The 14,483-nt window shown below is 47.7% G+C and overlaps 6 protein-coding genes across 6 annotated transcripts; 2 read left to right on the top strand and 4 right to left on the bottom strand.

Moving 5' to 3' along the window:
- Positions 1 to 21: 21 nt before the first annotated feature.
- Positions 22 to 210, bottom strand: N7446_011250 (uncharacterized protein; the record flags this gene model as incomplete). Its single annotated transcript, XM_058519992.1, has 1 exon — positions 22 to 210. One exon carries the CDS (start codon positions 208 to 210, stop codon positions 22 to 24), a length of 189 nt encoding a protein of 62 aa, XP_058367516.1.
- A 2,852-nt stretch (positions 211 to 3,062) lies between these two features.
- N7446_011249 (uncharacterized protein) lies at positions 3,063 to 4,478 on the top strand (the record flags this gene model as incomplete). The annotated part of the gene is made up of 1 exon (XM_058519991.1): positions 3,063 to 4,478. One exon carries the CDS (start codon positions 3,063 to 3,065, stop codon positions 4,476 to 4,478), a length of 1,416 nt encoding a protein of 471 aa, XP_058367515.1.
- Positions 4,479 to 5,879: 1,401 nt separating this feature from the next.
- On the bottom strand, positions 5,880 to 9,164 carry N7446_011248 (sulfate transporter family protein; the record flags this gene model as incomplete). Its single annotated transcript, XM_058519990.1, has 4 exons — positions 5,880 to 7,504; positions 7,555 to 7,857; positions 7,953 to 8,882; positions 8,945 to 9,164. 4 exons carry the CDS (start codon positions 9,162 to 9,164, stop codon positions 5,880 to 5,882), a joined length of 3,078 nt encoding a protein of 1,025 aa, XP_058367514.1.
- Positions 9,165 to 9,868: 704 nt separating this feature from the next.
- Positions 9,869 to 10,871, bottom strand: N7446_011247 (DNA replication protein PSF1; the record flags this gene model as incomplete). The annotated part of the gene is made up of 3 exons (XM_058519989.1): positions 9,869 to 9,938; positions 10,079 to 10,626; positions 10,743 to 10,871. The coding sequence occupies 3 exons, from the start codon at positions 10,869 to 10,871 to the stop codon at positions 9,869 to 9,871; spliced, it is 747 nt and encodes a 248-aa protein (XP_058367513.1).
- Positions 10,872 to 11,074: 203 nt separating this feature from the next.
- Positions 11,075 to 12,244, bottom strand: N7446_011246 (isopenicillin N synthase family dioxygenase; the record flags this gene model as incomplete). The annotated part of the gene is made up of 3 exons (XM_058519988.1): positions 11,075 to 11,304; positions 11,365 to 11,800; positions 11,891 to 12,244. The coding sequence occupies 3 exons, from the start codon at positions 12,242 to 12,244 to the stop codon at positions 11,075 to 11,077; spliced, it is 1,020 nt and encodes a 339-aa protein (XP_058367512.1).
- A 946-nt stretch (positions 12,245 to 13,190) lies between these two features.
- On the top strand, positions 13,191 to 13,976 carry N7446_011245 (uncharacterized protein; the record flags this gene model as incomplete). The annotated part of the gene is made up of 1 exon (XM_058519987.1): positions 13,191 to 13,976. The coding sequence occupies one exon, from the start codon at positions 13,191 to 13,193 to the stop codon at positions 13,974 to 13,976; it is 786 nt and encodes a 261-aa protein (XP_058367511.1).
- Between the last annotated feature and the right edge of the window lie 507 nt (positions 13,977 to 14,483).

The following is a 14,483-nucleotide window of genomic DNA, read 5'->3' as shown; positions in this document are numbered from 1 at the left end:
GTCCGAAACGACATCAAAAGGTCATTCGTCCAGGATTTTGATATCACTGTCGTCCTCAGTAACCGCCTTAGGCTCAGGCAGCTGCTCGGTGCGACTACGGACCGACTTGCCCTTGCCGTGCGCGTAGCCGTAAACCGGGTGTGGCTTCATTGCGTTTAGCACGTCGGGGTTGACAAAGTCGCTTTTGGAGAACTGAATCATGGTTGTCATGATGATGAGGATGGATCATGTATGAAGAAGAAGAAGAAGAAGAGGAGGAGGAGGAGGAGGAGGAAGAAGAGGAAGAATAGGAACAAATGGGCTGCGTGGAGGGGTACTTCTATACCTGACGCTCAGAGCGGCGGCAAACATAAAGTAGCAATCGAGAATTGCTTCAGAGTATAGTCGTCAGTGGGCTAAATGAGAAGGCCTTGCGTAATAAGCACCAACCTAGAGAAGCTATTCGAGATAGTACAGAACCGACAGATTCAACAGACTATAATCTATCAAAGCTATGACCAATAAAAACAAAGCCATACAGTGCACTGGTTCTTTTCATAGGCCCCTAGAGCTTTATGGAGGAAAGGAAACCTATTCAAGCTCAGAAGTTCCACAGGCGCTGTTCCTGGATTTCAACCATTTTGATGGACATTTGGTAATTTCAGACCTGTTAATATGAAGCTCATGAGACTTTAAGTAGATTGTGCTGCGAAACATGAACCCTAATTTTTCTTTATACTTCACCTATGCCAGCTCACACCTATCAATTAAGGCGATAAGGACAAAGCCAAATTCGATGGTTGCTGAGCCTTAAGAATTGGTTGGTGTGATAGGGATTAGCTTGTTGATGTGTATTTTTAATTTACACCTGTAGACTGGATCATGTGCACTTGGTCGGATCATCCTAGAAATTCACTAGGGCAAATTGAGTATCTCCAACTGCATAAAAATATGCTGTCCTTAGTATCTTCACTAAGTAAATTAGAAAAAAAGCCTCTATGATGTGTCTTATGTTCCTGGTGTGTATGACCCTTAGCCATGGAAACGTTAACGATAAGTTCATATAGCACATATTATAGTAGACTATTCGTGCCAAGTAGACCTCTAAGACCTTCATTCTTATAAAATTATTATAAGCTCATCCTACGGTTTATTATCACAAAATTGCTACAAGACATCGCTTTGTTCCTTCCAATATATGAGTTACGACGTAAAATTGCGCCGTGGTTGGATAAGTCATAAGCTCAGGATTACGATGTTTCCTTCAATTCAGCTTCCTTAGCACAATGGTAGTGCGTCCGGCTTGTCAGTAACCCCCGTACCATGACCATTAAAGAATCCCTTACTAACATCAGAACAGTTAACCGGAAGGTTGCGGGTTCGACCCCCGTGGGTAGCGCTTATCTTTTTGTATTTTTTTGTATGCCCTGCAACTTGTCGGCGTAATTGGTTTAGTCAGTTTTGTATATTTTTATCTTTTTTATACCTAGATATTAGTGATAGACCAGGAGGTGTGAGGATTTCTGTCGACGGGAGTAGGAGTCTGACAACCAGCTGAATTTCATGTACACGTATCGCTTCGCTCTATAGGGTACAAAGAAGGCTGCATAACAAATTAGTTAAAGACAACCCTTAGAGATCTCTACTAGAGAGAAATAAGACCCTATCGAAGCTAGGTTTTAAATTAAACTAGTCAACATCAAAAGGAAGGTGCCGGCCCCTACCTTTTAAATCCGCAGATATACAACACCTTGCTAAGGACGAAGTTTCCCGGCTTTTTTTTGTCCACCAACATAGCAAAAGTTAAGTCAGTCCTATTGTTAACGTACACAGACTCTCTAGACAAGTTAAAGGGCATTACTCTAATCCTTCTGCATAATAAAGCACCCCAGAAGAGAACTACGATAGTGCCCCTTCACATATTGTTCTCGCGATAGTCTATCGCTTTTAATTAAGCGCCGCAAAATACCCCGGGAAAGGTCCTTCATACCTATACGTAGGTGATAATACGCGTTCAATCATTATCTAGGGAAGCCAATATGACAAAATATTGTCACAACTATTCTTCTCATAGTTCGGCAAACTATATTGAAGGTATGCTCGATTTTCAATATCTCTCAACTTCCGTACGGTAGAGCATTTATTATTTCCCCGAGATAATAGACGCGTCGCAGGGTGTATATGTAGCACTGAAGTTAGAGCATTGACAACATATATTGGCTAGCGGCTAGCACAGAGACAGTCGAATCAGGTATCCTAGGACATTTCTGGCTGTTTGTCGAGCTGCACAACAGAATTCCTCCAGGTTTCTATCATAAATAAATACTCACTGAGTCTACTAGTACACAACTTATGTCGGAATACAAAACGAAAGTTTGCTTTACTGCTTCTAGGGTTATATTCTTATTCAAGCATGATTACTTAATATCAGCTTCCTTAGCACAATGGTAGTGCGTCCGGCTTGTCAGTAATCCCGAAGTACCCTTGCTAAAAGTTCCCCTCACTAACATCGTAACAGTTAACCGGAAGGTTGCGGGTTCGACCCCCGTGGGTAGCGTTCATTTTTCATTTTTTATAATTTTATATTTCTTGATAGTAGTCCAGTATATACGCTCTGGTTATCATACCTTTTTTTTTTTTTTTTTTAAAAAAAAAATTATATATATATAGTTATATCTATATGCTAGTTATAGTGTTGATGAACGGGTTCCTGTCGAGAACACCAGTCCGACAACACTCAGAATCCGATATACAGTCATTCTCGAAATCGCCTTGACTAACATTCACTGAGAAACTCTTTCCTGGCCCCATCGCCTAGACCTTAGCGTGGATCATTTATTGAGCTGGGCGCATTAAACTGAGGGGTTCAGTAAAATGCGCCGTGTATATTACAGTAGGATTTACTGTGGATAGTAGCTTGACCCCATGTGCGACCGGAAATTTGCACAACAGATGTAGGCTTGGCGAAGGATCGGATGCCTGGTGCTGCCTGCCGGCCGATGTCTAAAATCTTTCCTTAACCAACCATAAACGCCATGTTCACTATGCTTTAACTCAGAAACCGCCCCCTTCCAGAAAGAAACATGCTCTCTACGTTACCAGCAGAGCTGCTGCTCTCAATAGCAAGCTATCTTGATAGCCACATGGATACTCTGCGGCTCGCCTCCTGTTGCCGTGCCTTCTATCCACTTTTGTTACCCAAAGTCTTTACATCGCTCGACCTGACAGAGCACCGCAATGGCCACTTGAGTCATCTGGTGCACACATTCGCATTCAAGCCGGCATTAGCGCAAGAAGTGCGCACTATCCGTGTCTCCCATGGCTGGCGGCGGATTTCCGGCGTGCGATATGAACAGGAGGTTATCCTGCCAGTTCTGAAATCAACCCTGGGGCCCGACGACAACCTATCCACATGGGACTGGGAACTACAGAGTCGAGGGAACAATGACGCATGGACTGTCCTGCTTCTGGCCCTCTTGCCTAATCTGGAGGATCTGGTCCTGCAGGTTCATGAATTTTCAAACTACACTCTCGAGTGGATGGTCAAGATTGCCGAAAAAGAAAGCTCTGCCTTGTCTAAATTAAGACACTTCACAGTCGTGTGTTCTGATGTAGATGGTGGCCTCAGCTCATCGCACTTTCTCCCAATACTTCGACTTCCCTCGTTACGAAGCTTTTGTGGCCATATGATATGTGATGGTGGTAGCTCTGATGAGGAATATGCCGAAGATCAAGCGTTCGATGCGGCTAGCTACGTGCCTGACAATGTTCGGTACTCCAATATCACTCATATCCACCTTAAGTCCAGTTGTTCTCGAAGAGGCTTTGCGAATTTGATCGGCGCACCTAAGAGCCTCGAATCTTTCATCTTTGAACATTCCGATAACCCGAATTACGTGGATGATGAGGGGATGTACGCGTCGAGATACTACCCACCATTGCAGAGACATCGGGAGAACTTGCAAACGTTAACACTGACCGACGAGTGCACCAACAATTATACCGCTTACCAGATTCACGACTATGATTACGTCGGATCATTCGCGGGATTCAGTGCGCTGAAGGAACTTCGGCTGCAGATATCTCATATACTAGACTGGGACCGAGACTGGAGTGACCTAAACGAGACATCAAGGAAAAGATTCAGTGATGTTTTGCCTCTATCGCTGGAAAGCCTTATCCTTGATGGTCTAGAGAAAGGGCATACAACTGAACTAGCTGAGGCGTTTAAAGACCTGCTCTTAGGAGGGAAGTATCGCTGCCCAAACCTGACTTATTTAGAGGTCAAGGGAAACTGGATGCATGTCCAGCAGTCAACTGAGGAGTCTAACGCCAAACCTCGTCCTATACCTGCCATGTTAGAGGAGTTTGCGGACTTCAAGGTGGAACTTGAGTTGTTATGTTCGGCTGCGGGAGTTGGGTTTCGTCTACGTGATTTGCATGTTGAGGATATTATCAAGCGGAATGGTTTGTATGGCTTTTGGAGTGATGCTCTATGACTGGGTAGTTAGTCACTATCCGCCCACTAGCAGGAAGAGGTACCATGCTTCGAAAACTCATAAACGCTGACGGAAGTCCTCTACGGCTAACGAAAGTTAATTATTAGAGGTCTATGTTTGGGTGCGCTTTAGTTATATTCAGTCTGGGAGCATAGGGCAACAGCATAATAATAATGGCCGCTGAAACACAACCTAATTGGCCGTGGATGTGATGGATGAGATCGTCTAAACGGCGGCCCACCTATGTAAATGCTTATAGACTGACGACGCCAATCGAATAGGCATATCTGTGCCTTGGCGGATAATAGGGAGGCACTTCGTCGGTCTACGATCTCGACAAGCCCACTAAAAGGTGGCCCAATTATGGATAATAGGATATTGGTTGCTTGTCGTCTGAAATAGCAAGTTGCAAATAGGCTCGCATAATAAAATCTGCTCTTAAGGGCAAGTCTCTTATCGGCAACAATTTCACTCCGGTATCTCTCCATATGAAATAGTTCTGGTCGAGACCTGAGGGCTCCCAAGGTAATAGAAAATGCACGGACCTACGCTTGATGTGGAGAAGGCCTCTTGGCTAGGAGTGATCGAGTGTGTATGGGTCAAGCCGATTTCGAGAATGACTGTATCGCTTGATTCGACAATTATCACTTCCTAACAAGTTAACACATTTTGACATATATGATCCTGCATAGCCTTATGATCAAGGCTTAATGCTTTCGAGCAAATAGGCTAGGAAAAGCTTTGTACTAGACAGCACGTATTAATAAAGTACGTATTTCCTACTAGAAAAACAGCATCCGTTATATGGGCTGGGGATCTCGAGGCAATGGAAAATACTGTAATAAGAGATAGTAATTAGAACTACATATGAGTCCTGACACTGTAAACTGTACAAATATTACTATTCCCGTATCTTCTCCGCGCCCTTCTACCGTTGGAGGACGTGGTGGAGAGAAGATTGCATATGCAGCGTAAATGAATAAGAATACCCAGACACCTGTACAGTAGTATCCATGACTTGGATCGTTTCTTGCATACCTAGAACTTCGAGAAAAATGATACAAAGCCATCAAGACCAGCCTGAATACTGCATATATGCATTCTGTACATCATGTACGCATAAGATGCTATGTACCAAAAGAATAGCTATGTAAACAATAGATTAAGACAGGAAATCCATAAACAAAAAGAAATCCGGGGGATATCAACACTACAGAACTGACTCTCTCAGATAGCCACCAAGCCAGATTGATGCAAAAAATGGAGCAGCGAAAGTAAAAAGCAAATGAACAGCGAGGAGTTAGAGTTGGAGATCAAGCTGCCATAGTAAGGACATAACTGTTAAGCACACCGAGTTAGCAACTAAGATCAGGGCAATAAAGGTGAGTGACAAGGATAAACTCACGAGGTAATAGAATCCATCCGCTCAGTAGTCAACTTCAAACTAACAGTCAACAACTCTCTCGCAATTCGCGGTTCCTTCTCCTGCAAGGCCTTCCACTGCCCACCTGTCAAGCACCAAACCACACAATCCCGCTCAGCCTTAACAGTCGCCGTGCGACGGGTATCACTAAAGAAAGGCAACTCGCCACACGGTCGACCCGCGACAATGAGCTCGAAATAGCGGCCCTGGGGGAGATCATAGCCCGCGCGTAACATGCCCGATTCGAGGAGGTAGAAGGCGCGTGGGGCGTCGCCTTCGTAGTAGAGGACTTCACCCGCTGGGTAGGATTCGCGGGTGAAGTAGGAGCAGGCTGGGAACCAGAAGTCTTCATTTTGGGTTGAGAGGCCTTGGAAGGTTTGGAGGAGAAGGGGGAGGGGTTGGCGCATTGCTGACCAGGCTGGGGAGGCCATAATTGCTGTTTCGTGCTCGCGGATTGTGGTAGTTGCTACGCGTTGGAGGTATTGGCCGCGTGGGGAGTTGACGATTGTGTCGGATAGGGGTTGGGATTCGGGGACTGGGACGGGGACTTGGACGATGGTCGCGGGTGTTGAGGGTTCGGTGGGGGTTAGGAGGGCTTCTTGGCGGCTGTAGAAGACTTTGAGGTAATCGTTTTCGCAGAATTCGAGGGCTGAGTTTAGGTCTTCGAAGATTGGCACGCCAGATTCGGGTTCGAAGAGTCCGACGTTTTGGAGACTCTTGCCTACGTCGCCTTCGACGTTCAGGCCTGAGATGGTTGTTTGCACATTGCGCTTTTTGAGAATGCGGTTGATACGAGTGAATGCTTCTGCGGCTGAGAAGTCGAGACCGTAGACTCGGGAGAAGTCGAGAATAAGGAAGCGAATGGGACGTCGATCAAATGCTTCTTCCTCGATGAGGCCGCGCATGGTATTCTCCACATTGACGATGGTTCCAAAGAAGAGGTAGCCACCAAGCTTGATGATCAGTGTCTGCTGTCCGGCTTCGTGCAAGAATTGCTGCTGAATGGGAGGCCGTCGGACTGTCGACCCTGCGGTCTCACCGGAAAAGGTGGCTCGGATGGCGGATTTGCGAGAAGTCTGGACGACGAAGTTCACACATGCCAGAAGAATTCCAACGAATATTCCAGCTACGAAGTCCCAAGCACCCATAGTGACAACAATAATCACAACAGTCAGATATTCAAGCCGGGTGAGCTTTCCCCAGGTGTCCACCAAGGCTTCCTGCAATAGCTCAATGCCCAGCAAGAAGATCAAGGCACCCACAACCATCACAGGAATGTATCCAATGATAACAGGGCCAATGACCATAACACCTGCCGTGGCTCCAGCCAACATCAACCCCGCCAAGCGAGATTCTCCACCGCTAGCAATGAAGAGTAGACTGTTGGTGTAAACAAGGTAGTTCTGAATACTTCCTGCGAATCCAGAAAGAGCATTTGTCACCCCGTGCGCCACAAGTTCTCTATCAACGTTGACGTTGTCCTCGCCGGTGGAGATTCCCAAAGCGGGGACGTTTATGGGCACATGAAGCACACCAAAGAAGGTCAGCGCAAACATGGCCGGGATTGTCTCGCCAAAAGCAGTCCAACTGACCGCAGAGATATCTAGACTAATCAGCATGGCGTTCTCGAAGGGGAGACCAAATTTGACGCACCATAAAGCGTGTAGAAATGATACCAAGGGTTGTTGGAAGACGGGGCATCAAAGACCCATCCGTTCTGATGCAAGGAGCTCATAGAGATCCTAGCACTCAAAATGACAATGTAAAACACAGCCGCAACTGCAATGAAGTAGCCCCCAACCAAAAAGTTCGAGCGAACGAACCGTTTCAAGAGAAGGAGGCCAATTGCAAGAGACAGGGGAATGATCCAAAGAGGGAAAGTATCAAGATGGAACAGTTTCTGAAGTGTCTCGAGATTATACTCCAGAGACCCAGGAAGCCGGGCTGAGACCTCGACTCCAGTTACCAGAAGAAAGTAGCCAACGCCACCGATACAGCCGATCAGAATGTGACGGGGAAGAAACCAATGAGCGAACCCAGCCCGCACACACCCATCAAGAAGAACACCAAGCCGGTCAAGATTGAACTGACTGAGAAGGCTAGGATCGTTGTTGCAATGACAGATTTGGGGTTGTCTTTACCAATCGAGTTCATGATAGTGAAAGCCATCTGGTGGAAGAAAGGTACCACTTCGATCATCTCGCTTCCAATTCCTCCTTTGAAAATTGACCCTCCACAGGAGAAGACGACTTGGGAAATAATGGTACTGACGTAGAACATCGAGATACCATCGTTTCCTAGGTGGGAGAACAGCGGTTCTCCAAGAGGGAACAAGATCATTCCATAAGATAAGGCATCCAGAATGTTCAATAGAAGACCTAGCAGTACTGCAGGTACCAGACTAGCTGGACGGACCACAGCTTCCTGCCATAGAATGCGCCTATCCCAAGTCTTCGGGTTAGCCAGAGCCCTCGAGTATTTGGCCACCGATGAAACCCCCTTTGTCAAAAAGTTAGGAGACCGAGCGAAAGCCCCCTGGTTCTCGACATCACCAGCACTTCCATAATTCTGTATAGATTTAGACCGTGACTTTGATAATAGCGACGTATGCTCGGTATCTCGCTCGGGTGCTTCGTAGATAGTAGGTGGGGGAGGGAACGACACATCCTCAGTAGCTGATGGCGCGATCTGATCATCGACCACAGTCGAAGGACGGCGAATCATCTCTGTGAGAGCCGAAGAGGCCGATACAGGGTCAACAGAAGCAGAACCGGGATCAAGCGCTTCCCCCATGGCAGTGTGGGAGCTGGAGGCTTCATCCTGGGAGAAACTGCTAGATTTCTGACTGCCGTGGAATATATCCAGACCAGGTGGGAGGCCTGGGCCGTCCCGCAAGACAGACTTTTTGTTCAGTGACAGGCCGTAGGTTGCGAGTTCAGCGGTCTGGTCCCGGAGACCATCTGAGGCATAGTGTGCCGGATCTAAGTATGTACTGTCAGTAGTCCGTCGCGCGGTCAGAAAGCAAAGCTGCACAGTGACCCACCCATATTGCTGTTAAATGAACGGTGATAGAATGATCGACTGGGGGTTCGCCTCGACCCATTGTAACTGGATGATTCGGCGCCTATTGGGCCAGGCGAGCTGGCCAGGTTTGCATGTTCCACCAGTGACTCTGGTGACAGTGCCATACCCTGGTCACGGTCGAACGTCAGGTTGCGGACGGATGCGGGAGAGTCGCGACGTCGGGGTTGCAGCACGCCCATCGCGCAATTGTCCAACGGGGGAGAACCTTTCGGAGGATAACCCGATTAGTTAAATGACGCCACGGACATGGTTAGGGGATGTCCTAGATATAAAAGAGAACAAGGGAACGAGGAACAAGAGACCCTCTGTTATCAACTCCAATTAGCAAACATAAAAAGGATTCGGAGTTTTGACTAAAGCTCTTATCTGCGGGGCTAACCATATCCGGCTTGGCTGGCTGGACCGTGCGGATAGAACAATCTACCTAAACATCCATGCGACTTCTCTAACTGCCTATTGGTACTTTTGTTAACTTACTTATAACTAACTCTGCTTCTGGCCTTAGTAATATTAGCATGCAGCAAATAGCTGCTCCGTTGTCGGACACGCTACCTAGACGTGCATGGATCGGCAGTTGCATATGCATAAGCGTTGATGTCCTACAGCTTAACTGGCTAAAAGTACCGACGCTCAATGGCGCCATGATCTTCATAGATTCCACCCTGTCGTCTTACGCAACACATCCAACCTTGGGGGCATATAGGTATATATCTCGAGTCATGTCATACACACTACTGAACTCGTTCCACCTATTACAGTAAATGCAGAAATCAATTGGGGCCGTTAGCTCAAGACGCTAACGGCGGGGTATCTCAATGTACATGCTCCCCATAGCCAACGCCATAAGCCATCCTCATAACCCCATACGGAGTACATTCAACATTCAGCTCAATCGCTCCAGGAATCCCTGAGAAATCAACCTCTCCACATCTCCCTGTCGAACATAGAGTTGACTATTCTTTGTCAAGTTGATCACACTAAAAAGAACGAAGAAACAGAGAAACAGAGTTAGCAAAGCAAAGCACACCATAAACCTAAACCACCAATCATCCCCCAGAAAAAGGAACATGAAAAACCAATAGAAATAACATACCCATACTCCGTCTGAATCTCTCCAGCATCCTTTAAAACCCGCACATCAATAAAAAGATCCCTAGGCGGCTCCAATGTCCCCGTCAAATCAATATCCGTCCACTGGCCCTTATATGCAGCAAGCATATCCCCATATAACCGGAAATACTCCTCCTCCTCAGGACTGAGGGAGCTATGTCCACCCCCACCCCCCAAAGCCGTAGACGTAGCATTCTGCCCGCCAACACCAGCGCCGCCCTGCTCAGCGTGCTGTTGCTGCTGCTGCTCGAGAATATCAACACCAAGCCAACACAACTCCTCCAGTTTCTCCGTGCGCACGCGGTGGTAGGCGAGCAGGCAGCGCTTATTACGGCGCATGCAGAGATGGTCGACTAGCAGGGCGCAGGCGACTGCTGGGTCGGTGGAGGGGTTGAAGGCGCCTTCGAAGGGGGCTAGGAGGCGTGTGACATCTCGGTCTAGATCGCGGACTTCGCGGGTTACGGCGCGCACTATTTCTGTTTGGTAGGCGGGGAGGTGGGCGAGGGATTGGGTGCGTTTGGCGTGTTGGACCTATTTGGGTTGGTCAGCCATTTTTGGTTTGGTGGTGGATGCGGTGGCGGTGGTGGTTTGGGGAGGAGTGTAGAGCGGGATGTTTGAGAGCGTTGATCTGGTTGGATTAGGCTTACCAGTTTGTTGCCGAGTTCGCCGTACATCGTGGCTACGCGGTCGGGGTCCAGGTGAGAGACGCGACTTGGGTGATCCATTTCGGTGCCAAGACATTTCTTAGTCAGTGATCGGCGCTTGGCGATATCCATGGAGTTTGTAGATTGGATAGAAAGCTGAATATCAATGATTGTGATTTATTCAGCAAAGTTGAATCTGAGATATTCGAGCGAAAGCCAATTTGAGAGGAGGTGGAAAGAGCAAACTTCTGCCTAAAGTCTAGGTCAACCCATTTCGAATCTACAACCACAACAGGACGTTAATCTCATTGCATACCAGGATGAACATGATAAAACTAATACTGCATAGAAGCCCGCATCTGGTTATACCCAGCCTGCGTAACAGGCTCATACTTCGCAGGCAAGTCATCCCTCATACAAGACGGGATACACTCAATGACCGAATCAGGATCCGGAGCCATAAAGTACGGAATGGAAAACCGACCCCGAGTCATACGCCGAGGACCCTCAAACCTATCCTCAAGAGGGGGCAAAGTAACCCGATGGTTCGTAGACCGAAGAATATCTACCCCGAGTCAGCATTCACTACCAAAAAGAGAACTTACACATGTGAGCGAAAACAAACCATTACTCCACATCTGCAGCAAATCCCCCACATTCATCACAATTGCGTTCTTGATAGGTGTTGCGGGTATATATGATCCCGGTGAGGTGATATCCTCCACTTCCAGGCCGCCACAGTCATCTTGGAATAACATGGTGATCGAGCTCCAGTCCGTATGCGCGGGACATCGAGCTGCGCGGTTTGATTCGATGGTCTCAGCGGGGATGGGTGGGTAATGTAGTAGACGGAGCTGGTTGTTGTGGCCTGAGTGTTTCTCTAATAGGTGGTTCTCATCCAGATCGAGGCCGATGGCGAGTACTTGCAGGATCTCGCCTCCAACGCGAAAACATTCCCAGTAGAAGCGTAGCATAAAGTCTCGGAATCCGGGGAGGCTTTCTTCGGGTAGCCATTGATTTGGCTGGGATTGGTTTTCATCGCTGCCTATATCATAACTTTCCTGTTGCAAGTTAGTTGTGCTATCAGATGGAGAAAGATATCGACTATCATGCACACAGAGAACAAAGACAGCGAAAATAGACAGGCTCACTTTAATATCCGGTATCTCCCTCAACTGCTCAGTCACCTCTTCATCAACCCCGGTACTCATGGTCTGTGATACCTTCTCCAGTCCAGGCCACGAGTATCCTCGATGTACAGCCCAACCTGGTGGATGAGGCGCCTTGAGTTTTTCATCCTGTGCCAGCTTGAAAAATCGCTCTGACCAGTGGAATGCTTCGCCTAATATCGTCTCTGGCAGTGAATGGTTGGTGATGTACACAAACCCCACCTCCTTGCAAGCGGTGACGATCTCTTGCGCGACTCGCTGGCGGCTTGTCTCGTTTGTGTTCCAGTTGGAAAAGTCCACGATAGGGATGCTGGGTTTGGGTTTTGGGGATGTCATGGTCTATGGCTCTTGATGCGGTTTGATATTGGGATGGTTGTGGGTCGGATTAAGCGTATCTAAAGAGAATGATTGGGAGGGTACTGTAGATCTCCGGTGAGACACCCTCAGATCTTAGATGTTCGGGGTTTGTTCGTCCAATGGTGCTCCTCGTGTAACTGGACACTTGAATCTAAAATGTCTAGATTATGTGTCCGGAAAAGTTTAAGAATGGAAAAGTTTGTTGCCTTCGATGTAACATACTTTTAAGTCAAGTTTAGATCTATATCTATAGGTTCTCGCTTTCTAGCAAAACAGCTTAAATAAAGGATCTCCACCCACAAGAAATTACTCGGAGTACAGTAATCATACTGTTGGAAATAGAAACGCCTCTCTTTCCTACGGGTTGTGGGGTTGAATGGGCTGGGCAAGCAAGCCATAGCTGGTAAGGGACACTAGGTTTGGCAGGGCGAGAACATATTCTGGATTGCATAGCTGGAGGGATCAATTTTTTTTTCCTTAAAAAGAATATTGTACGGAGTAGATAATTAATTAAAACCAGCCATTCGGATTTCCGAGACATGGAGTATGCGGTGAAGCGTTGGGCTAAAGAAAGGCCATTGTGCCCAGGTGGACACGGGTCGGGCTGCGGTTGCTAGGGCAGTCCCGGTGGAGGGAGATCGTGAGACGACATCATTTCTCTCTTGATTTCAGGTTAACTTGAGGATCATATTTCATATTCTGCACAAACCGTAAGTTCCAGCTCTTTTTTTCCTATCGATCTTTCAATCTCGCACTCAGGGGCTCAACGCTAATCTTACTCCTTTGAGTAGTCTGTTGACACCCGAGTCCAACCTCCCCATAACGTTAACTCTCATAACGACGAAACGAACATTAAAACAAAACCCCTCGAGACACTTAAACCAACCAACCCCAAATCGACCATTCCAACCCCGCCATCACAAGAATGCGGGCTCCCCAGTGGCTCTGGATAACAGCCGCATTCCTCCCATCAATCGCCCACACCACACCAACAGAACCCTTCACACCAGCCACAAACGCCGAAGCGAACAAACGAGCCTTCGAGGTCCTCCGAATTCTAAGACGAGCAGACAACAACTGCCCTTCAGGCTACAATCCCTGCACAGACCTTGGCAACTCCAACGCATGCTGTAAACAAGGCACGAACTGCTCGCGCGATGCAGCCAACAATATCGCCTGCTGCGCAACCGGCGCAAGTTGCACAGGCAGTCTAACCGGATCAACAACGACAACGGGGACCGGGACAGGGACCAGCTTCATGTTCCCGCAGACCGCATCCGCGACCGCGACGAGCGGGGACTCCGCTTCTACTTCTTCGATTACCGGGTCGACGATTGACGGCGCCTACCCGTTTGTTGCTGTGCCAACTGCCTTTTCCAATCCGCAGTCTTGCTCGTCGTACTATTCGCTCTGTCAGTCGGAGTATACGCAGTGTACGGGGGCGTTGATGGGGCGGTATGCGGTTACGATTGGGGGTGCTGATGGGGCGGGCAAGACTGTTCAGGCTGTTACGGCTGTGTCGCAGGCTACTTCTATTTGTTCGAGTTTGAGCGTTGAGGCGTGTCATGGGCTTAATCTCGGGTATTGTAGTTCTGTTGCTACGCAGACTGGGGGTTCTGAGGCTAGCGGTAATGCTGCGCCGGTAAGGAATTCTAGTCTTCAAGATTTGGTGCTGGGGCTGGCTGTTGGGTTTGCGGGGATGTTTATATGATGCTATGATGGATATGGATGAAGGGTTTTTGTGTTATATATTTCTTTTTTCATGTTCATTTTTTGTCTTATGGAGTCATGGGCCCATGTCTGGACGTTTGGAATTTGGCTGCAGGTACAGAGTACTCGATCGGATCGTCGGGGCTTGAGTACCATTGGGCCAAACGGAATTGTCCATAGAGGAATGAAATTGGCCCAAATTATGAGACTGAGTCATTGGGTCAGAATATTGGGCATTGTGTTTCGAACATACGCTAGAATCGCAATGTAGAATGGCGGTGTTGATCTGATTGCTGTGCAGTGGGGGAATCTTTGCATCTAATCCGTCGATCGGCGTTGAGATGATGCAGGAGAGACACGTTCAGGGCTTGTTTTCCAGAGTAAAAATAGTATTGAACGAATGAGAGTAATCAGTTAACCGGGTTGGACACGTTAAATCCGAAACCCCAGCCTCCGGTAAAAAAAGACGGTCGGGTCTTAGGGTGAAGCGTTAGCAGGAAATCGGGTG

This window comes from Penicillium canescens (genome assembly GCF_028828765.1).
Source record: "Penicillium canescens strain IBT 15451 chromosome Unknown utg000008l_segment0_segment0, whole genome shotgun sequence".
NCBI classification, from domain to species: Eukaryota; Fungi; Ascomycota; class Eurotiomycetes; order Eurotiales; family Aspergillaceae; genus Penicillium; species Penicillium canescens.
This window is presented reverse-complemented; position numbering and strand designations above follow the sequence as displayed.